This window comes from Salmo salar, chromosome 04 (genome assembly GCF_965601325.2).
Source record: "Salmo salar chromosome 04, fSalSal1, whole genome shotgun sequence".
NCBI lineage: Eukaryota > Metazoa > Chordata > Actinopteri > Salmoniformes > Salmonidae > Salmo > Salmo salar.
In genome coordinates, this window is record NC_138294.1 from 64,708,811 (window position 1) to 64,732,651 (window position 23,841).

The following is a 23,841-nucleotide window of genomic DNA, read 5'->3' on the forward strand; positions in this document are numbered from 1 at the left end:
ATTTCAGTACTCTACAAAAACGTGTCCAAAAATGCAGGTCAACCAGGCTCTCTGCATGCTATCCCGGTCACAGAAAGAAAGACAAAGTGTGACCCCAGTCCATGACATGGCTAAACAGACAATAGCACATCTCTGCCCCAACCTGAACCCCAGTTACCTCTTCACTGAGCAGCGACCAGCACAACAAAGCAATGTTTTGGTGGCTTCTGGAATGTGTTAACTTCCTCTTTGGTGTGATTGTTTAACTAAATGTCAGGCCTGGCTAAAGCATTGAATACAGGAGCTGCTTCCATCAACAAGAAACCAGTGTGTTTGATATGTAAAAGTATGGAAGTATTTGTGTGCTTGTGGGATATTGAATGAGTTCACAGGGGTGGATAAACAATACAATAAAGCAAGACTAGGCTACTGAAAGCACATTTTATATGTTTAATAAGATTTGCTTGTCCCCCAAACACACATCCATTTATCTGGAAGGTCTCAGTAAATGGTTTGTGATTCCTGACACATGTAGGCCTAGCAGTTACCATAACACTTTCTCAAATTATAGCTGAAGGTGGGCATTTTGACACATGCCCAAGTGCATGGCCCATTGAAGCTCATATCTATTCAAGATCTCTGGGCTGTTAAATGATGGAATGTATCGGCAATGATCTGTTTAGCGCTGAAGCAAACTCAGCACTTACTTCTGTAGGCTAGGTAGAGTATCCTTCCTCCCCTTCAGGACTGTAGAATGCCTCGCCAGGCCTGTCACAGGACAGTGCTGGTGTTTTGTCACCATCTAGTAGTCATTTTAGGAAACTGCGGGTCTCTATACATCATGCCTCGTGAAAGAGTGACACAGTTTCATACACTAGAGGTGGTTCCCAGATAGATTAAACATATTTCTGGGCTAAAACACAAGCTCAATGGAAAATCTCCAAAAAACAGATTTTAGTACAGGATTAGACTTAATCTGTGTCTGAATTTTTTTGTAAAACGCCCCTAAAAGACTTATATACACTCATACAAAAATCTGCAACCCCCACCTTTTAACAGATACATCTTTAATATAAATATACAGTGTTAAAACAAAAATGGTTGAAATTACCATATAATCAATTGTCAGAGTACAGGAGTCAAGATGTGCATGGCACTGGTCTTACTCTCACATACAGCGAAAGGAATACCAGAGACAATGTCTGCCATGAGCAAGATGAGCTCAACTGATACACAGGTTTAAATAGAGATATAACTACATGACATTAACTCTGTAGCAGTTGTTCAAGTAATAAAGGGGGGGGGGAGATAGGGGGAAAATAAAAGACAGTAGATCGGAGTCAACTGCAAATCAATTCCATATGCTATTTTTTCTTTTTCTAAGAATAGTTTAAAGACATTCTCTGGTACTTTGGCAACTAAGAAAGTATTTTGTAATCCTCCCACTTTGGGATGGATGTGTCAATGTGTAGTTCATACATGCATAATTTATGAGAAGAATTACTGTTTTACCTCAATTAGCCACAAAATCTCTAGTGGGCCAGTCCCTTAGCAATATGACAGCTACCAATAGGCTTGCCCAGTGATCTCCAATGAGGTTGCAGTGCGGGCCCAACAGCTCAGTGAGTGAGTGAGATTAATAGAGAGAGAGTGAGTGTGAGCAATGAAGTGGCGCACATATCTGCATATGTGACGTAGTACGCAATCTTCCGGGTCTACTTTTGGCTCATAAGTGCTACGTTCAGAACTACTGGCTAAAAAGTATAAAAAAGTAGCAGAGAATCTAAGTCCACCATAGTTGAATGAAGATGGACTCTTGTTCCCATTCCAGAAGTAGGTATACTCTGAACCAACTCTAACACAGTACCAGTCTGACCATCTGCAAAGCACTAAAGATACAAAATCAACTTAATATTATTAGTTGCATTATTGAATGTAAACATTTGATCTTAAACTCTAAATGATCAAAATAACATCAAAAAGCTACACAAACAATAATTTAATTAAATCCCTAATCTCTATTCAACTTGATAAGGAATTTACCACACCAAAATTGTGTGTAGCTCAACTACAACATTTTGCCAACTCACCCAATGTGGCCCTTTCACCAAAGGTACGCTGCCTGTTTTATACATAAAGAAATATATCAGGCTGCAATGAGGATAGACACTCAACACTAACAGGATGAACCACAAATAGCTCAGATTTTTGATCCAGATATATCATAAAGATATATCAACAGGGATATATCTTTAAAATTATTTAGAAAAATCTATAAAGCACAACTGAAAACTTGTACTCTCTCTATTGAATGAGTTATGAAAGGCCTTTGGTTCTTGAAGTCAATAGAATTCCCCTGCTACTCTAAAACAGATCGGAGTACACCCCAGGTCCATACACAAGATACAATATACCAGACATACTGGGGTCAAACTCTGATCAAGGCACCAAGGACTAAAAACCTCAAGTGGTGTCAGCATTGTTTCTCTAAACTAGACACAAACATTAAAATACCCAAAAAATTGGCATCAGAGGAAATATTCATAAATGACTGCCTCATAAAAGAAAGAAAAAAAGGAACAAGTACAGTAGGTGTGCAAATCCTGTCAGTGTTAAAGACTCGCAAACAGGAAGTACAAATAGGACTCAAACACTGTTTCCTGGGGTGTATTCATTAGTGCACATTGTAGCAAAGCATTTTGCAATGGAAAAATGTTTTGCAATGACAACTAGAGTTTCTATTGTACAAATTCAGATAGGTCCTTTCCCATTTGGCAATGAATACACCCCTGGCTGTTGTACTGTGTGAATGACACGAAATCAGAGCGCAACAGATGTAAGGCACATCTTTTATCCAATCCTTTTCAGGAAATTGGTGAATTGTTGTAAAAACCTCTGCACTCTAATTTTTGTGTAATAAAGTTAGAAGCACGAAAGTTGTATGATGCATAGTACTATACAGAACAATATAATGGTGTCATCTAAAGGCAATGGCAGTGTTTCAAAGTGTGTGTGTGTGAGTCGTTACGGAGTTTAAAGGATTAGTCTTTGATTGTGTGTTTGACAGTATCCTCCTATAAGGTAGAGTGGTGTAGTGATTGTTGGTGTTGGTCATGAGTCTGTTATGTGCAGTTGGGGTTTTGTGCAGGTGTTCAGGCAGCTTGGCTGGGCCTGGGTTGGGGGTAGGATAGGACTGGGCAGCCCTTTGATAGATGCCTCAACATCACATTCCATCTCCTCATCATCCATTGGCACCTGCTGGCCCCCAGAGTCACTGGCAGAGTGGGCTAAGGAATCCTCAGTCCCCTTCACCCTCTCTGATATGCCATCGCCCATCTTTATGATATTACACTGTTGTTCTATCCTCTCTAGTTTCCTCCCCTCCATCTCATCTTTCTCTGATTGCAGAGCAGAGCAGTCTTCCTCAGGCTCCACCAAGCTGCTCTCCCTCAGGTCCTCTTCCACCTTCACCTGGATTGCTGGCTCAGAGTCAGACGTCCTGCCCTGGTTCTCCAGGGGGGTGTCTCCCCAGGTCTCCCCAGACTTGGTGAGGAAAAGCTGGGTGGGTGTAGTAGAGGTGTCTGGGCTGGTGGTGGTTGTGGTGTGCTGGGGCAGCTCCAGGAGGAAAGCTCTGGCCCTGCTGGGTGAGCTCAAGTCCTCAGCCTCATCACACGACTCCACCCTACAACTTTTAGCTAAGGGGAGTGTGGAGTCACGATTATCCTGATCCCCTGAAGACATCCTGTAGTCAGTTTCATCAAAGGCAGATCTTTTGGTGGTGGAGCACTTGCTGAGGTTGAGGGGCAGGGCCTGCTCTGGGGGAGGGGTGGCAGGCAGATGTGGCTTGCTACTCAGGTCCTGGGATAAGACCTCCGACAGCCGCTTGGTGAAAGAGTGGAGCTGGGCCGGGCCCAACCGCGTACGCATCAGCTGGCGCACCTGCAGGCTGCAGTCCAGATCCAGCGGGAGGACCCGGAGAGGGGGCAGAGGAGGCCTGCTGCTACGGACCTTCCTGGTGCTGCTGCTACCCCCCCACTGGGCTTCCTCATCCAGCCCGCACCCCCAGCACTGGTGGTGGGACTGATGGTGAGACTGGGGGTGGGGCTGGTTCCCATTGAGAAGGGTGGTGTTTGGGCTCCCTGTCTTGGCCTGGAGGTAAAGGCTGGAGGGCTGGTGGGAGGCAGGGTCCTGGGGGGTTAGACCAGGGGTGTCCAGGCTAGTGAGGCCCAGTCGGCTCCTAAAGAGATCAAGGGTACAGAGGCCTTTAGTGGGGCTGAATCCTCTGAAGGACCCCCCTGTGTGGAGCCTGGGGAGAGCAGGCAAGAAAGTGGCAGGAGACAGAGTGGGTGATGGTGCTGGAGAATCTCCGTTCTCCATCTTTACCTCCCTTTCGGTTTTGGGCAGGTGGAAGGGGGCAGACATGGGAGACAGGTCTGGGGTTAGTGGCAGGTTGGCCAGGTTTAGCCCCTGGAACACAGACAAGGACTCGAAAGAGGGGGCCTGGAGAGGGGGCTGGGCCCCAAGGTCCAGGCTAGGTTTAGCTGGGGGAGACAGGACCACTGGACTGGCCTTGGAGACTAGGAGTTTGACCTGGTTCTTTTTGCCTGGAGGTCTACCACGGCCTCTCTTCACTACCACGACACCGTCTGGAGAAATAGTCTAGTGAGAGAGATGCCATACATGAGGAATTCTCATTTTAGTCTCTATAACATCATAGAATACAATCATACATTCATTTACATCAGATTCAGATCAAAACAAGACATAACGAGTGGTGACTGCATATTAAATATCAAATGACTGACATCTACTGAGCAAGTCAAAAATTATTAACTGTATGTAGAGTGAGAGATTAGCAGACAGACTCACTGGAGGGGTAGGGGTTACAGTCTTCTCCTGGTTGGCCTCTGCTCCTCTCCCCTTCACCAGCGGTCTCCTCCCACTCATCCCCCTAACCCGGGTAGGCCCAGAGGATGCTGGGAGTTTTAGTTCTGCACCACCTCCGTTTCTGTGCTCCTCGTAAGGAAGAATCAGCCTGAGGGAAACACACAAAGCCAAAAGTTTCAGAATGAAAAACAAGTTTTGTAAGGAAACACCAAGGCCAAGAAGCCTCAACTGCTGGGGATTCCCATCAAGTACATTAACGGCATCATTCTAGAACTACAATCTTTTGAAAACTTTTTATGAATAGTTTCAGCCCTGACTCAGTTTCTCACAGCTGAAGCACGGGTAATAGTTGTGCACTTTAGTTATGAACATGGTTACCTTTTGTCACAAGAAAAATAGGCATGCTTTAGGTGGGGCACAATGTAAACTAGTCTGGCACCAGCAGTGTTCCTGCCTCACCTCTCATAGTGCCTCCGGGTGCAGGTGGCAGCGCTGGTGCTGCCCGGGCTTCCTCCTAGTTCATTATACACTTTCTTCCACAGACGCTGGGACGTCACCTACAGGAGAGATGGTAAAGAGTTAGAACTATTTATAAAAATGTAATTGTCTAAGTAATTTGCTCAGACATTGCGATCTATCCACTAGTGTATAAGATATGTGGCTGATAAAGAACGACGGCTTTCACTACTCACCCTCTCATGGCCCCCCAACTGTTTGACTACAGAGTACATGACAAACAAGTCAACTGTGGACACACACAGGTAAGAGTGTTAAAGCATAGCATAGGTCCTAAGAGCTGTGACTTTGACTGTCTGGTTTACATCACTGACAGATAAAGAGCTTGTTCAAAGACATAACCACATGATGGGAACATTTTATTTAGTTCCGTAGGGAAAACGCACTTTGTATTCAAAGTCTTTGGTATGAATATTAATGGTTGTTGTGACTCACTCTTCTTGAAGCCGAGGTTGGGCACCTTGCTGATGGGTGAGCCGCAGCGCTCCATGTAGCAGTAGAGTTGATCCAGGAACATCTGCTCCTCAGGGTGGGGGAGACAGCCCCCCTCACGTTGCATCTCCAAACTGCCCATCTCATTTTCCTACACGATACATAATGTTTTCAACCCTACTACATGTGGTAATGCTGTACAGTCCCATTTCTTTCTTTTTTCTTACAGTCCCACTTCAGTTGGTGTCCATTAACAAATTATGTGGAATTTTCATTTCTAAGAATAGTAACTACTTGGCATAAATAGTGTGTTGTGATGCATTTCATAACAAACAAAAAACTCAAGGTAATTACTAGGATATAAAGTGATTAAGTGAATATGAGGTTAATAATAAGACATCTGAAAGTAACTGGAAGAAGTTGGTATGTAGCCATAGCAAAACTTTATAGAACAAAACAAATTGTACCGTTATTCTTTCTATCCAGGACTCTGATTGGTTGAGTGCTGGTGGCTCCACAGCTTTCTGGCCTTCTGGCCTTCCTCTTCTCTTGAGGGGTCGCCCCTTCAAGCTGAGGGAGGTGCATCCTGGGAACGAGACACACATTTCACCCTAATTCCAAATAAGAAGAGAAGCATGTGCCCCCAAAAAATATTGTATTTTTGTATATCCCATAACTTCAGCACATTTTGTCCACAACATACAGTAAATTAGTCGGTCAATAAGATAAGTTTGATCTGGCATTAATTAATAAAAATTTCTTTGTCATCACATTTCAGATTCCATTGCACAATTAGATTCATAAAATCAAATCACTTTGGCCAATGGCCACACAATGGCCACATTTACAGTTCATCAACATAGAGAGATCAAGTTCCCCCAGCCACTCACCCAGCTGTGTCCAGACACTGGTGTTGCTATCCAGGGTGGGGTGGTTGAAGGTGTCCCTGCAGTAGAGGACCCGGGTGTTGAGTTGGGCCACCCTGATCCCCCCCAGGGCCAGCAGATGGGGATCCTGCAGCCCCAACACCACCCCGTCCTGAATGCGTCTCTGCAGGGAGCGGAAGCGGCAATACTGGGGGTAGCTGAGCACCTTGACCCCCAGACGCTCACTCTCACCCTTCTCTTTGAGTGATGCTGGGGGTCCATTGGTAATGATGGGGGTAGGTTTGTGATGACTGTTGGTCTCGCTGGACTTCTGGCTTCCTCCTTTCCATCCTGGAGGTTCAGGACAGGTCCACCTCACCAGATCCTCCACCCGCACCACTATCTTCTTAGAGACGGCCAACACCTCATCCTGAGGAACACACACTCTTTAAATTGGTGCATACCGTAAAAGAAAGGGTCAAACACTTTAAGAATCAAGGAAATACTTCACATGATATAAGTCAGAGTGCCAATAGCCTGTGGCACATGAGGAGCCATCAGGCCCCCTACTCCTCCCAACACATTTGTTATTAACATAGGACTGTAGAGAAATAGGAAACAACTTTGGAAAATCTGGGACTCATAACAACTCATGATTTACATCACAGCAACAACCACCTGGGAAAATAAATACATCTCATGTAACTAGTCTTTGCCATACTTGTGCATTATTAAAACGGAAGGTTTAAAAAACCGACTTGAATGAAAATGCATTTAACTACACATGAATTGTCTAGGTTAATAACAAAATGTTTCACTTGAATGAGGGGAGAAGTGACACAACAATCTAAGGATTCCTGCTTAAAGTTATCGGTGGTTAAACAAGTCGGCTAAATGCCAGGCACACACAATCCATTATTACGTCAACCCAAGCCACATTTTTCCTAAGCAACAAATTATCTTGCACAATACAGTATGTCCTTTCATGAGTTAGGCTGTGTATGACATACTAGTCTAGCAATGACAGATATGGACTGTAATTTTGTGTGATTCTAAGTACTTCTACGTTGAACAGAGAAAATGACACCCACGTTCAGTGTTTACAGTAATGTAGATGTGAAAATGTATATCTTTTTCAGATTTGAATAGCAGAGTTGTGAAAATTATTGAAAAATCCTAAACGATGAAAAACGATATACACATTCATTCATTCTTTATACAAAAAATAAATATTTTCAATTAATCTATCAGTACCAAAAAAATAAACATTGTGAGGAAACACCAGACCCACACCCCTTGGTTGCCCCCAAATGATGTCTATATTATAGAGCTCAGTGCCCCCCCCCCCCCCACCTCTCCATGCTCTCTGGTCCTGCCCTTGGGAGTATCCTCAGGGAGGTAGTAGAGTCTGGAGCTGGCCAGTAGATGGCGTTGGGCCTGGTCCTCCCACAGTAAAGTCACCTGAAATAAGAAATGCATAGTTATTTAGCAGATGCTTTTATCCAGAGCGACTTACAATTAATACGTAAGCAGTACATGTGACACAAGAAGGAATGAAACTCAAAACTCTGGGTCTTGTTTAGGAGGTTGCAATGTTACAGAACGCTCAAAAATCAGGTAGAAATCCTCAGTGAAGAACAGATTATTATGTATCCATCTGCAACGTTTTGCACATTTCACCACCCTGAATACACCCTGGTATGGCAAGTATCATGCGCTAACTAACGGAGCTATGGGAAGTCGTACCTCAGCAATGCACACAGGTTCTTGGGGGCCACAGCGGACATAGTAGAACTCCCCCAGTTTCCAGACCAGTGCAGGGGCCCCGGCCAAGGCCCCACAGCTCACTGACTTATAGAAGGCAAAGGATCCACGCAGGCAGGAGGGAGCACCTAACCACTGAGAGCAATTTTCACAAAAAAAGAAAGAGCGGTTAGAGTCATTTAACCATTCCCGTCTGTTCAATGTGACTAGGCATGTGATTTGAATCAACCTCGGACCATAATGTACACTGAACAAAAATATAAAAAACGCAAAATGTAAAGTGTTGGTTTCTTGAGCTGAAATAAAAGATCCCTGAAATGTTTCATATGCACAAAAAGCTTATTTCTCTCAAATTTGTGCACACATTTTTTACACCCCTGTTATTGAGCATTTCTGCTTTGAAAAAGATCATCCATCCACCGGACAGGGGTGGCATATCAAGAAGCATGATCATTACACAGGTGCACCTTGTGCTGGAGGACAATAAAAGGCCACTAAATGTGCACTTGTGTCACACAACACAAGGCCACAGATGTCTCAAGTTGAGGGAGTGTGCAATTAAAATAAAATGTTATTTGTCACATGCACCAAATACAACAGGTGTAGACCTTACAGTGAAATGCTTACTTACAAACCATAACCAACAATGCAGTAAAAACTACAAAAAAATAAGAATAAGAAATATAAGTAACAAATAATTGAAGCGCAGCAGTAAAATAACAATAGCGAGGCTATATACAGGTTCATGCTGACTGCAGGAATGTCCACCAGAGCTGTTGCTCTGATAATTGTATGTTCATTTCACTATTATAAGCTGCTTTCGTTTAACAGCAAAACCATGTGTACTGTCACCATTTATTTTCAGCAATTATACTGGGAGCAATAGCACTGTGACTATGTCTTGTACAGCCCAATTGACATCTGCTACATAAATCAACTTCATTTAAAAAGAAAATACTTCATTTGATTAGTTCAACTAACTTGTGCCCCTCACAAATGTCTAACAGACAAGGAAAGCATCATTTAAATGTCAAAGTTTGAATTAAATATAGATGTTATTTATCCCATCAATGTGTATAAACTGACTATCAAACACAACTCTTTACACACAGACACCCCTTCACATTACAGAAATTATTAATTTGGCCATGAACATACACCTTCAGATTCCACCCAATGTTCTTGGCAAAGGCCTGCATTACTCACCATTTATCAACATTAGTTAATATGTACAGCGCATTCGGAAAGTATTGAGACCCCTTCCCTTTTTCCACATTTTGTTACGTTACAGCCTTATCCTCAAATTGATTAAATATATTTTTTTTAAATCATCATTAATCTACACACAATACCCCATAATGACAAAGCGAAAACCGTTTCAGAAATGTTTGCAAATGTATTTAAAAAAATCAAAAATAGAAATGGATTATTTAGATAAGTATGCAGATCCTTTGCTATGAGACTCGAAACTGAGCCCAGGTGCATCCGGTTTCTATAGATCATCCTTGAGATGTTTCTACAACTTGATTGGAGCCCACCAGTGGTAAATTCAATTGATTAGACAGGATTTGGAAAGGTACACACCCGTCTGTATAAAAGGTCCCACAGTTGACAGTGGATGTCAGAGCAAAATCGAAGGAATTGTCCGTAGAGCTCCGAGACAGGATTGTGTCGAGGCACAGATTTGAGGAAGGGTACCACAACATTTCTACTCTATTGAAGGTCCCCAAGAACACAGTGGCCTCCATCATTCTTAAATGGAAGAAGTCTGGAACCACCAAAACTCTTCCTAGAGATGGCCACAAGACCAAACTGAGCAATCAGGGGAGAAGGGCCTTGGTCAGGAAGGTGACCAAGAACCTAATGGTCACTGACAGAAGGGAGAACTTTCCAGAAGGACAACCATCTCTGCAACACTACACCAATCAGGCATTTATGGTAGAGTGGCCAGACGGAAGCCACTCCTCAGTAAAAGGCACATGAAAACCCGCTTGGAGTTTGCCAAAAGGCACCCAAAGGAGAAACAAGAGTCTCTGGTCTGATGAAGCCAATATTGAACTCTTTGGCCTGAATGTCAAGCATCACATCTGGAGGAAATCTGGTACCATCCCTACTGTGAAGCATGGTGGTGGCAGCATCATGCTGTGGGGATGTTTTTCAGCTGCAGGGACTGGGAGACTAGTCAGGATCGAGGGAAAGATGAATGGAGAAAAGCACAGAGATCCTTGATGAAAACCTGCTCCAGAGCGCTCAGGACCGCAGACTGGGGCGAAGGTTCACCTTCCAACAGGACATCGACCCTAAGCACACAGCCAAGACAACGCAGGAGTGGCTTCGAGACAAGTCTCAATGTCCTTGAGTGGCCCAGCCAGAGCCCGGACTTGAACCTGATCAAACATCTTTGGAGACCTGAAAAATAGCTGTGCAGTGACACTCCCCATCCAACCTGACAGCGCTTGAGAGGATCTGCAAAGAAGAATGGGAAAGCTCCAAATGCATGTGCCAAGCTTGCAGCGTCATACCCAAGAAGACTCGAGACTAATCGCTGCCAAAGGTGCTTCAACAAAGTACTGAGTAAAAGGTCTGAATACTTATGTAAATGTGATATTTCAATTTTTTTTTTTTATACATTTGCAAAAATGACTACAAACCTGTTTTTCCTTTGTCATTAAGGGGTATTGTGTGTATATTGACAAGGATTTTTTTAAATCCCTTTTAGAATAAGGCTGTAACGTAACAAAATGTGGAAAAAGTGAAGGGGTCTGAATACTTTCCAAATGCACTGAACAAAAATAAACGCAACATGCAACAATTTCAATAATTTTACTGAGTTACAGTTCATATAAGGAAATCAGTCAATTGAAATAAATGTATTAGGCCCAAATCTATGGATTTCTGGACAGGGATGTAGCCATGGGTGGGCTGGGGAGGGCACAGGCCCACCCACTAGGGAGCCAGGCCCAGCCAATCAGAATTAGTTTTTCTCCCACGAAATGGCTTTATTACAGACATGAAACAGGAGTATTTCTCAGTTGTCAGGGTGGCTGGTCTCAGCCGATCCTGCAGGCTTAGAAGCCGGATGTGGAGGTCCTGTGCTGGTGTGTTTAGATTTGGTCTGCGGTTGTGAGGCCGTTTGGACATACTGCCAAATTCTCTAAAACGACATTGGTAGAGAAATTAACATTCAATCCTCTGTTGGACATTCCTGCAGTCAGCATGCCAATTGCACGCTCCCTCAAAACTAGAGACATCTGTGGCATTGTGTTGTGTGACAAAACTGCACATTTTACAGTGGCCTTTTATTGTCCCCAGCACAAAGTGCACCTGTGTAATGATCATGCTGTTTAATCAGATTCTTGATATGCCACATCTGTCAGGTGGATAGATGATCTTGTCAAAGGAGAAATGCTCACAAACAGGGATGTAAACAAATTTGTGCAAAACATTTGAGAGAAATACGCTTTTTGTGCTTTATGGAAAATTTCGGGGACCTTTTATTTCCGCTCATGAAATATGGGACCAACACTTTACATGTTGCATTTATATTTTTGTTCAGTATAGTTTGCACAGTCTATGTCTCTATGCGTGAGTGACCTCGCTGCAAGTGGCCATAAATTACAATGGCTAAATACAGTGCCCTTCTGCTCGCCACTCTAGCATCATGCCACTTTAGCGTTACCATTCACCAAAACACATTCCAAAGTATTAATCTACTTAGTAGGCAACTCATAGATATGGGCCTCCAAGCATATTCTATTGTCTTTTTGGAGGGGTATAAAATAAAAACTATACAATTTATCTATGCAAAAAAAAAAAAACATTTTTGGGTGTTTCATCCAAAACTATGAAGAAAAGTGCTGTAATAATGTTTAATTTCTATAAAGTTTTTTTTTTTTTTTACTCTGAAGGCCTAATCTAAAAAAAAAAGAATAGGTCGGTCCATTATCTATGTTCAGGGTCTTCTAAAATTAACACCCCTGTAGGCCTATTATAGGGCCTAGCCCAGATGCCTAAATGCGGAAATGTCTCAAATTCGCACCCCTCCCCACCCCCTCTTGTGGACAACCCCGTCCCCTACCTAGTGTAGCAGGAACAGAACACGTTGATCACTTGGCCAACTAGTGGTGAAAATTAAGTAAGGTTGATTCTACAATAAAGCCACAAAATATAAAAGACTGGGCTTTACATTTTTGGAGTGGATTTTTAAATAGAAACACTAACCAACAGATAGGATTACGTCAATGCTCGTGATGGCTTTAGATTGGCACTGCTGTTCCAGGAAGAGAGGAACTAATAGAAAATGTGTTCTATCTGCAAAAGAACATTATGTGACCTTGGATATCATAATATACAAATGATCGTTAACACAATATTACAACATTCTAAGGGGTACAAAAGTACATTATTGGATTTATTTAGAACAGAGGAGGATCCGAGGGACATATAATATTAATGTAGAGAAAACTATGCTTGCCAGGCCTATAACTTAAATACCATCACGAATGATATAACTTTAATATTTCTGATATTAAATATAAAACCAATGTAGGTTTATTGTTATTGAAGTCTTTCAATTCGACAGAAACAAAATCATCCTGTGCGTTTTTGTAGGCCTGGTATGATACAATCAAAAATAATCATCACAATTTCAAGTAAAAAGTACAACGATTTCCATCACGAAAATCCTCATTCCGTTCTGAGCAATACCAAATACACACGACATAACGTCGGCGGTTTTTTTCTATCCATATGTTGGCTATTTGTTCGATAAATATATTGCTCCACCTAGTTGCATCGATGATGTTGTAATCTTTAATATCACGTCACTGTAAATTTAAGATATTTGTTTTCGAATTATTCAAAACACGGTTAAGTTACACCACTGTTTTAGTTGAAAAACAAAATAATCTTAATATTGTCGAATCGTCAGATAAACGTTCTTTAATGTGGGGGTGGGGGTAAAAAACGTAGGTAGTCGACACGACACAAAGAAATTAATCATTAACAGGAAGAAAATATAGAAATATTGAAGTTGAATTACATTGCAAACGCTGGCAAATAAAATCGTGAAACCATGTTAGCGAAATTTGGGGCTTTCAAAAATCATAGCGAGCTATTTTCTCCACTGGAAAGTTGTGACTCATTCAGCTAAGTTGCAATTGCAAGACTTGTTAGCGTGATAGGACAATCAAGTCTACATTCTAAACAAAATTACAGACTTGAAAACCGGCAAACTGATATCAAATTAAGACCGAAATAGTCTTTTTATTCCCGATGTCAACAGGTAAAAATGGCATGTGTGCGCATAGAAAAATTACGATTTATTTCTAAACAATATAGTGAGTGTCAGTTTTACCTGTATTGCATTCTGCTCCATTGCAGCCCCACATTCCCTTATTCCCTCTCGAAGCCCCCTATCAAGTTACACAGCCGGGTACTCACCGGCACACAACAAATGCACAAGAAAAGGCTCCTCGTTTTTTATCAAAATAGGACAGGATCTAGGTGTGGCCAAAACTGTTTGCGAGAGTAGCCTAACTTATTGTTAATATGAAAGTGGATATTTTTAATGAGAGGACATTTTTCCCATTCTGAAATCATTGTTGTTCATGCTTATAAATGTCCTTATTTTATTTTTCACGATGGTGTTGCATCAAATTGAAATTTAGTAACAGTGTAGCCTAATATCAATCTTTGAGCTGGTCAGTCCGGCTCCTCGGGTATAACCATGGTACCGACATGGAGACAAACGCCTGGTGATCATTTTAAGTAATCGTGACTTGTATTTTACACTATACCACACTGGGAGAAAAGGTGAGCAAAGACAAGCACGTGATAGGTGTTATGGCTTAAAAAGTGCAACATAACTACTAGCCTACTGGGGGTGCAGGGAAATGTACAGTGCAACATTGTATCAATATCAAATGCTAGCCATTTTCATTTGCAATACATTTTGAACAACATAACACGTGTTCAGAAAGGTGTCTGTTGTTTAAGAGTGACTGAATATTCTAAAGTTGTATAATTTTGCTGAAAACATTGATTTAATGACCTGATCTTCCTCTGTACAGTTTCTCCAACAGGAGTGAGCATGTGTCTCTTTCCATTCTGTGGAACTTGGCTTGACCATGAAATTCAGAGATTTTTACTTCAAGACAAATTGTATTACCAAGCTGCCATTCAAATATAGCTGCAGTGATGTCCAAGTATCAAATATCTGGTATAGAAATATACTAACAATACAGTGCGATTTTACCCATTAAAAGTTTTCTTGTATAAAATAATGTAACATTTCTTATACATAATACATATTTCACACAGAAGTTTCAGAAAAAAGGGAATTTCCTCACTGAAAGTTAACCATGTACAATAAAACAAATATAAAAAAATAAATAGCCTACGCCTACTATAAAAAAGTTGACCTTAATGAATTCATTACTTTCCATACAGTAGGAGAAAGTGAGTGAGCTGTTTAGCATGTACCGTACAACAAAAGCATTTGAGGTGGCCATTTTTATGGGGCTCCATTTCAAGTAGTCTTTCCACTCTGGCCTAACACATTCATTAATTTTCATCTTCCTCATCCTCCTCTGCTGTCCTCTAACAGTCGGGGCTACATGGCCAGCTTCTGTGCCACCGCCGTTACCATGGCAGTGCCCTTTTCCGCTGCCATCCTCCGAGACGAGGAAAGTGATGTCACAGTTAGGGACCAGAATTCTTACGGTCTACTGGAGCTGCTTACTGAAGCTGGAGGGAAGAGAAACAGGGGGATAACAATGTTGAGAGAGACAGGGAGATAGTCAAATCAAAGTATGGCTACCTGCACACCTGATACTGACATTGCACTGTCAGGAGGACCAAAGGAGTGAATAAGAGAGATACAATCTCCATGGACAATTGGAAAATAACTATTCTATTAAATAATTTTCCATCATGTGAAATTCCTGCATTTAGACAAACAGAGTGGAAAGGCAGGGATAAGGTTGAGGGAGGGGTGTAATTAACTTTAGGATAGTGGTTAGACCGACATATTACTGAGATTCAGTGACTTGTGAATATGCTGAGGAAACAAAGGCAGGAAATCCACATTGTTATTATGGCAGCACAAGAGGATATTCTCCATTCAAGAATATAAAAAGCAGGATTTATCTGTAACTTTCCACTTAAACTGAAATAACCCTGTGGATAATTTCATAACATTTCTGAGGTGAACGTATTTTTACCATATATCGTAACGACAATATCACAATATAGTTTTGGCGCTAGTTGCCTGTACCGGCACCAAAATTCCAGTATTTTTCCTTCATAACTAGTTCTTCAGCTTCTTTTTAATGAGGGAGCTAATTTGTTTTCAGCACTAACAATATTTCTATGACTGATCAAAGCTCATTTTCTCATGTCCCTTTGCAGCAGACATATGGTGAGCAATGTTAGGAACGTTAAATTGCCCAAAAATTCCAGTATCGAATTGCAATACATCATATCGGCACCTAAGTATTGTGATAATATCGTATCATGAGGTCCCTGGCAATTCCCAGCCCTTCCATTTCTAGTCGATTTTATAATATATAGTTGTAAAGACAGTTGCACTCATTTCTCTCAATCTTACCCAGTAGTAGCTTCTGTATTATGTAGCACATTGATTTAAAAAAAATAACTGCTAAATTTAGGATCTGTGTAACTAGAGATATGACACATAAGAGCATGGTGTGTCAGTCACTATCTCCAGAGATGAATCTGGTCTCAAAGCTGTCCTGGACAAAGTCACAAAACAGTTAAGTACACAGATAAATTGACCAGGGTGAATGAGGTTTGGCCCGTATTCGGCAAATGAAAGTCAAGAGAGTCAAACATAGAAGTTATGTATTTTTATTTACTTTAGCTACGTACTTTTGACTGCTCATTAATTTGGTGGAGAAACACATACGCATGCACGCCTGGGTTGAGTAAATGTCGATCCACCACCAGGTCAAACTCAGTTTGGATGTCCCATCGTCTACAACACCCCCCAACCCTTGTCGGTCACCTTTCGGTTTCTGACCCAATGCTCCTACCTGCCAGGCTACCTGTAAATACATACATCCTCCCTGCCCACTCTCTTCATGTTCTTTATCTAATCCACGTAACATGCGTTTGTCCCCATCCCTGGGGAGGCAGAGAATCTTACACAGAAATGAACGCAACATATTGCATGCACACACACAAAAACGCAAACAAAACCTAGTTGCTATCATCTCCAGCAGAGGGAGCCATTGCATTGTGGAAGTGCTAGAAATCGCACTAAACTACATGATATGTTTCAAGATAGGACTCCATGGTTATCCTTGACATCCCTAACATTGTGGCAAGCAATTTGTAATAACATGACTTATATATGGTTACTACAGTCACCCTCTCCTTCACTTGCTAGGCTAAATGGGGCATCTTGTGCCTTTATATGTGTTCTTTCCTCTAATGCTATGTTTGCAGTAGTGTGGCTGCAGTACAGATAGGTACTACCTACCAATGATCATGTCAATCTCACAGCTCTGGTCCCTGTATCTACAGCTCATCATGGTCCCCACAGTGTCATTCACCATTGCAACTGAACCAAAGTCATAGTCCAAGGGGGAGAAAGAAAGACAGAAATAAATTAACTGGTATAACAACTTATTTTATAGGCTCTACTAATGTAGTAATAACATTCCAAATGCATATCCCATCAAAATATTAGAAATATTAGTTTATTAGAAAGTGGTGGTAGTTGGATGGTAAAAGAGGCCTACAGACTCACCTCTCTGCTGTGGATGGCTTCTCTCAGTAGCCTGACCACGTCCACTCCTGAACAGTTAAAGAAAGCCTTTGGTCCAACGGATCAGGATACTCTGGAAGTCGAGGTCACAGACAATGAGTGAGATTTGACCATCATTTACTATTAGCCCTTGACTTTTTCTGACAAAGTTGTCAAATAGACTGTCCAAACAAGTGTAAAGACAATTAAATGTTCAAATGTCATGACTCTGAATTAGTCCAATGTTGAGAAGTAACCTGGGCTTGGTATTTTCTACTAATATCAGTCCTGGCTGCATGTATGGATCCTTTGTGGGTGCATGTGTTTGTGTGTGTTGGCTGACTGATGAACCTTGTCGATGTCTTTCTGCTCGAAGGAGAAGGTACAGCCCAGAGGTAGCATCTGATCCTTCAGCTCCAGGAACTCAGCCAGGCAGGCCGCAATGTGGTAAAACCACTGGACAGGGAAAGACATCACAATGAGTCAACATTTTACAACGGAGTGTGAAAATCCAAGAGACGGGTCTGAAAGGGGATTCATACCTATGCAGGCTGGGGAATCGTATGCGGTTTCTCTAGAAACTGAGCATGGCTTTCAGCCATCAAAAGCTGGCAAAGTCACAGCCCACATGAGTCACCAAGATGTATTACCTTGAGTATGTCTAAGTTAAATTCTCTGACTTGTGTTTTCCTGATCAGTCACATGAGTGGTTTAAAAAGGACTTTGTGGCTGACAGACGGTTTTCCAGGCAATGTCCCATATTTGTAGTTTGACTTAAAATGAACCATTGAGACACGGTAGTGATGACACCATAGGCCTTGTTGATCTCTGCACCAGACAGGATGCTCTTGCCAGCATACTTGGGGTACAACATGTACGCTGCGGCGTGTATGGGCTTCAGGCAGAAGTCTTCACGCTTTTTGATGCGTTTCAGAACTGCAGTTTCCTCTGCTTAGAGCAACAGTGAAGTGGGCAGGGCAGTAAGGATTTATCTTACATCTGCGCAGAGTCTGAACATCAGACAGGATAGCATTATCTCCCTCAATCCGTGCAATGGCTACTGCTATAGGTTTCAGGAATTTCAGGCTGCTTACCACTCTCTCCCAAAATACATAATCCAGGAGGATCCTCTTGATGGGGCTGTCCATATCAGCAGACTGTGATATGGTCATTTCTTGGGGAGACTCCTTCCCCTCCAGGAGACTGTCAAACATGATGACAACACCACCCCAACGGGTGTTGCTGGGCAGCTTCAATGTGGTGCTCTTATTCTTCTCACTTTGCTTGGTGAGGTAGATTGCTGCTATAACTTGATGACCCTTCACATACCTAACCATTTCCTTGGCTCTCTTGTAGAGTGTATCCATTGTTTTCAGTGCCATGATGTCCTTGAGGAGCAGATTCAATGCATGAGCAGCACAGCCAATGGGTGTGATGTGAGCAAGCAGCCTTCATGTTCACAGCGTTGTCTGTCACCAGTGCAAATACCTTCTGTGGTCTAAGGTCATTGATTACTGCCTTCAGCTCATCTGCAATGTAGAGACCGGTGTGTCTGTTGTCCCTTGTGCCTGTGCTCTTGTAGAATACTGGTTGCGGGGTGGAGATGATGTAGTTAATTATTCCTTGCCCGCGAACATTCGACTACCCATCAGAGATGATTGTAATACAGTCTGCTTTCTCTATGATTTGCTTGACCTTGAACTCTGTTGAACTCTGCATCCTGCAAATTAGTAGATAAAGCATGTCTGGTTGGAGGGGTGTATGCTGAGCGAAGAACACTCCGAAATCTCTTCCAATACACATTGCCTGTGAGCATCAGAGGTGAACCAGTTGCATACACGGCTTGAGCAAGACATTTATCCGTATTTCTCTGACTACGTTCCTCTACTGAGTCAAAAACACTTCTGATTCAGGAGGACCATGAGCTGTTGCTATTGATAAGGTGTTTGATTCATCATTTTCACCTTGAATAGAAGTAGAGGGACTTTTGTCAGAGGTTGCTTGTTGTGAGCGCTGGGGGAGCTTTATGCACTTGGCCAGATGATTCTGCATCTTTGTTGCATTCTTCACATATGATTTGGCACAGTATTTGCAAATGTACACAGCTTTTCCTTCTACATTAGCTGCAGTGAAATGTCTCCACACATCAGATAGTGCCCGTGGCAGATTCCTGTAAAGATTAGAAGAAAAAAAGTGTATAAAAACTAAACAAATACAATTCTATGTACAGATAAATAGTTAAGCAGTTAGATTAAACAAATTCTTTGTAAGATAAATGTTTTAAAATGAAACATGTATGGAAACAGGTAAATTAACACTTCTCAGTTAGCAGGCTCAAGCAAGCTAAAACCCACATGGTAGCAAAAACGAACAGGCAGAAATTGTTAAGTTAGAAATGATTTAAACACATTTTGCTGCAGGATACTATTTACTAGTTAACAAAAGATATTGTATGTTATAAAATATATTTACCCCACCTAGTACTGAAATAGTACTGAAATCAAAACTTCCCAGAAAGTATTTAGTCCTAGGCTCAGACAGTGTAGTAGTGTGGGCTCAATAGCATCTCATTAGTGTGCAAGATCTTGAGAATCAGCTGTACATGGGATAGAAGACTGCACTGCACATGTGATGGAAGAATGCACTGTGCATGCAGAGGGTTGCAATTCCATTGAATTGGAGATATTTTGGTTAAACTATGCCTCAAGACCTAGAATTGCCTTTGTGTATCCCACAAAAAAAGGTTCACTGTTATAAGCTAACTTTATTGATGAATTTAAGCAAAATTCCCAACATTCCCGGGCTTAACTTCCCATGGAAAAAGTTTCCCCACTCTTTGCAACCCTAGTCTCCACACACCTAGGCTATTGATGTATTCAAGACAGGGCCATTTTTATTGATCTCAGATTCTCAGTGTCAAAGTTGGCTGTCATTTCGATCATTTGTGAGCTATTACAAAAAAATCTGCAAAGGTCTTCTGTCATCTAAAATTATTTCTAAACACATTTCATGCAATTATATAAGGCCTCTACTGCTTTGTTATAAACATTTTTTTTTTTCTTTGTGCGTTCCTGTACCTCAGAGCCTCCCCAGGTCACCCCTCCTGGGCTCGCTTTTTGTTCCCGGTACCTCCCAATTTACAAATTAAGCACTGAGTAAATTGGTTAATAGACCAATGACAAAGACAGTTCCAAACCTCTCTGCCAATAACAGCTAGTTTTCAGTTTTCCCCTTTCCACTCAGACCACTCCCAGAAAGTCCTAGCAAAATTCTTGCTTGACATTTACATTTAACATTTAAGTCATGTAGCAGACGCTCTTATCCAGAGCGACTTACAAATTGGTGGATTCACCTTATGATATCCAGTGGAACAACCACTTTACAATAGTGCATCTAAATCTTTTAAGGGGGGGTTAGAAGGATTACTTTATCCTATCCTAGGTATTCCTTAAAGAGGTGGGGTTTCAGGTGTCTCCGGAAGGTGGTGATTGACTCCGCTGTCCTGGCGTCGTGAGGGAGCTTGTTCCACCATTGGGGTGCCAGAGCAGCGAACAGTTTTGACTGGGCTGAGCGGGAACTGTGCTTCCTCAGAGGTAGGGAGGCGAGCAGGCCAGAGGTGGATGAACGCAGTGCCCTTGTTTGGGTGTAGGGACTGATCAGAGCCTGAAGGTATGGAGGTGCAATTCTCCGTCAGAAATATTCCATCTCCAGTGAAAGTCATGTATCATTTTAAGTTGACTGGATGAATCCCTAGATCCTACTTTTCTGTTCTCTTCAAATATGATACTTTAATCTTAAATCAATGTTGTAAAGCAGATCTGCTCATGGCAACGTTGATATCTTTTCAGGAGGCACCCAGCCCTATACTTACATCTTAATTCATCCAGGTTCAATTAGGTCTCCCTTGTTAAATATATTTGATCTCAATGAAACCTGGATAAATAAAAGGTTAGATTAAAAAACTTATAGCAATGTCCTTGACTTGAAACATGGACTAATTGACGATTTTATTAGGGGGTGTAAACTGACCTACACGTCAGAAAACAGGCAAAAAAGTTCCACAGGAAAGGAACTGCTATTGTTTGGGTGGAACACAGTCAGCCATAAAAAAAATATTATAGACCTCTGAAGATAGAAAATCCTCTAAAATGTTTCTTTCTTGTTTGGGGCCTGCCTGGCAGAGTAGTGGCATGCCCTCAACGTTCCGCCCTGTTGAAATACCTTCGACAAGTTTCAACATTCATCCCTGCTGTTTTTTTACTGTCACTGGTTCCTTCTAGGGTTGGGATACTCGTTAGTATCGTGGAAAGGAAACAAAATGCAAAGCAGATTTAACTTCTTTAGGAAAACAGCCCGAATGTTGGAAACAAACATCATTATGTTGTCATCCAGCATCACATTTATTTATTTTATTTTCCAATAGGTAGCCTAGTGGTTAGAGCGTTGGACTAGTAACCGAAAGGTTGTAAGATTAAATTCCAGAGCTGACAAGGTAAAAATCTGTTGTTCTGCTCCTGAACAAGGCAGTTTTAAATTAACCCACTGGCACAGCCTCTGCATCTGAGCTCATTGCTGCTCATGGTTTTGCGAGGAACGTGGATGGATTCTCTGTTTCTTCTTCTGCGACACTCTCCGCTTTCACACTAACTTCAGTTATTTTCCTGAGGTCTCTCTCGGAGTTAAAATTTGAAGGTGTTAAAATCTTAGTGTGGAGGTGAGTGTTATTCTAGTGGAGTTAACACCAGTGGGATAAATCAAGTGTGAATCAACACCGTGTGGTGTTGCTACTCAACTGAGTCGAGTTCATTTCTGTTAACTCTGAGTGAAAAAGATGTACTAGGGAGGGGCCTCAACACATTTCCCAGCATGCTTTGTTGCAGGTTGATTTTTAGAATAGTACTACACAGACATAAATAACAAATCTAAACTAATCCCCCCAAAAATTAAAAATAAATGTACTAATCCAATCTGTATGTGGTTAGATGGTTTAGGTATTCTTCATTAGCTAGTACTTTACCATAGCAGTCATTCTGAATGCTGGTTGTGGGTGATAAAAATCGTTGAATATCCTCCCTCTGGCAGGATTCCAATAGGAATTACAAATCACTTCAAAAACCAGCATATTGTGACTTGCAGATTTTATATGGCCCTTGAACCAGGATCATCAGACCACAATATTGGGGGAAAACTAGGCCTTACGAAATGTATAATATATCTACATAAATAGTTCACTTTAATTAAAAAACATTCACTCAGGCAGTGACTTGATGTTGACTGCAAAACCATGTCTTTGTTACTACCAAACACAGTCATGGGTGGGTATCACTAACATTCACTTGAAATGCATGCTGGGAAATATGCAAATAATGCTCTACACCCTACAACGCTAAAACAACACTCCAAGAATGACTGCAAAACTACTAAGTGTTATTTTAAGTCAGAATTTGCAACACCACGGTGTTACAGACCCAACACTCTTAGGCTGTTAGTTTGTCAACACTTTGAAAAGTGTTAGTTTTACACTCTTTCGGTGGGTCACATACACACACAAATAAAGTGTTACATTTAACACTGTGGGTCAACACTCGCATGTTAACACATACCTTTCCAGAAGTATCAACCTCCTCAAGGATGGTGAAAACATCTTTCATGCTGCTGATCCTCCTCTCATAACTTCAAATAGAGGACATGTAGGTTAGTCCCTCCCAGGTCTAGTGCCAGGAAGTCACCAGTCTCTGTTGAAGCCAACCAGAGTAGTTTCCACCTTCCTTGAGTATACAAAATTCAGTCCACATAAAAGACGCTTTCGCGGGACCACATCGAGACCATGTCTCTTATAACATACCTGTTCCATTAGGTGTGGTCCTCACAAAGGTGGGAAGCATCTTAAGAGGAGCCTTTTGGTGTCTTCGCCCAGTCATTCATTCAGGTCTTTCTGCAGGTGAGATGACACCTCTCCTAGGTCCTCATCCTACTCAGAGACACTTTCCCCTGCAGAGGAAGGATGAAACGCAGCGGTAAGGTCACACACAGCAGGTGTACCATGTGGAAGGTATCTGCAGATATGCATATGCTGACTTGGTCTGAGGAATCCTGGCTAAGTTTGGCCCTCTTGGTCTTCTTGCTGCTCATCTGGGAGGATATAGAATCACTGGAATGGTACACAGATGGCAAAGAGCTGTAAGATTAATAGCAGTGTTAACTGTACTTCTATAGCACATTCCATGGATTGAATCACTTACAACTTGATATGCTTGTAGTGTTGGCAGAAGAAAGTACACGTTTTCAGCATACTTTGGAAATAAATACTTCAAGCAACATCAGGTGTAAATAGCCCTACCATATACTTGATATACCATAAAACAAAAACAAAATTAACTCGACAGAACGTACCTAAATTCACTACAAAATAAATTTAAGAAATGTTTACCTGCAATTGACAATCAGTCCTCTTGTAATAATTGTTTACACTGGTAGCACTGTATTTCTATGACAATCATACAGCCAGTGGCACTGATGAAGGCTGCTGTAACCTGATATTTTGGAGGGGGGAGAACTACAACCCAATAATGTACAATGAGGACGGTTTGGTATGCATGCATTCTTTTGGTTGGTCTGCAAAAGTGA

At 41.7% G+C, this 23,841-nt stretch overlaps 1 protein-coding gene across 1 annotated transcript; it reads right to left on the reverse strand.

Moving 5' to 3' along the window:
- Nucleotides 1-415: 415 nt before the first annotated feature.
- On the reverse strand, nt 416-23,693 carry LOC106603482 (uncharacterized). The gene is made up of 17 exons (XM_045717143.2): nt 23,293-23,693; nt 23,060-23,205; nt 22,818-22,887; nt 19,179-19,384; nt 17,566-17,670; nt 17,218-17,308; nt 16,948-17,028; nt 13,801-15,191; nt 8,427-8,579; nt 8,034-8,141; nt 6,705-7,110; nt 6,282-6,400; nt 5,818-5,965; nt 5,559-5,611; nt 5,326-5,423; nt 4,849-5,014; nt 416-4,638 (listed from the first exon to the last, which is right to left on the reverse strand). Exons 8-17 carry the CDS (start codon nt 13,819-13,821, stop codon nt 3,091-3,093), a joined length of 2,820 nt encoding a protein of 939 aa, XP_045573099.2. The 5' UTR covers nt 13,822-15,191; nt 16,948-17,028; nt 17,218-17,308; nt 17,566-17,670; nt 19,179-19,384; nt 22,818-22,887; nt 23,060-23,205; nt 23,293-23,693; the 3' UTR covers nt 416-3,090.
- Between the last annotated feature and the right edge of the window lie 148 nt (nt 23,694-23,841).

Excerpts from the sequence above, each read along its gene's own strand:
- LOC106603482 (XM_045717143.2), bottom strand. The coding sequence starts at position 13,821 with ATGGAGCAGAATGCAATACAG. Across the intron at positions 5,966-6,281 it reads CCTGGATAGAAAGAATAACG|GAAAATGAGATGGGCAGTTT; the intron begins GTACAATTTGTT and ends TGTATCGTGTAG. Across the intron at positions 5,424-5,558 it reads AGTTGGGGGGCCATGAGAGG|GTGACGTCCCAGCGTCTGTG; the intron begins GTGAGTAGTGAA and ends TCTCTCCTGTAG.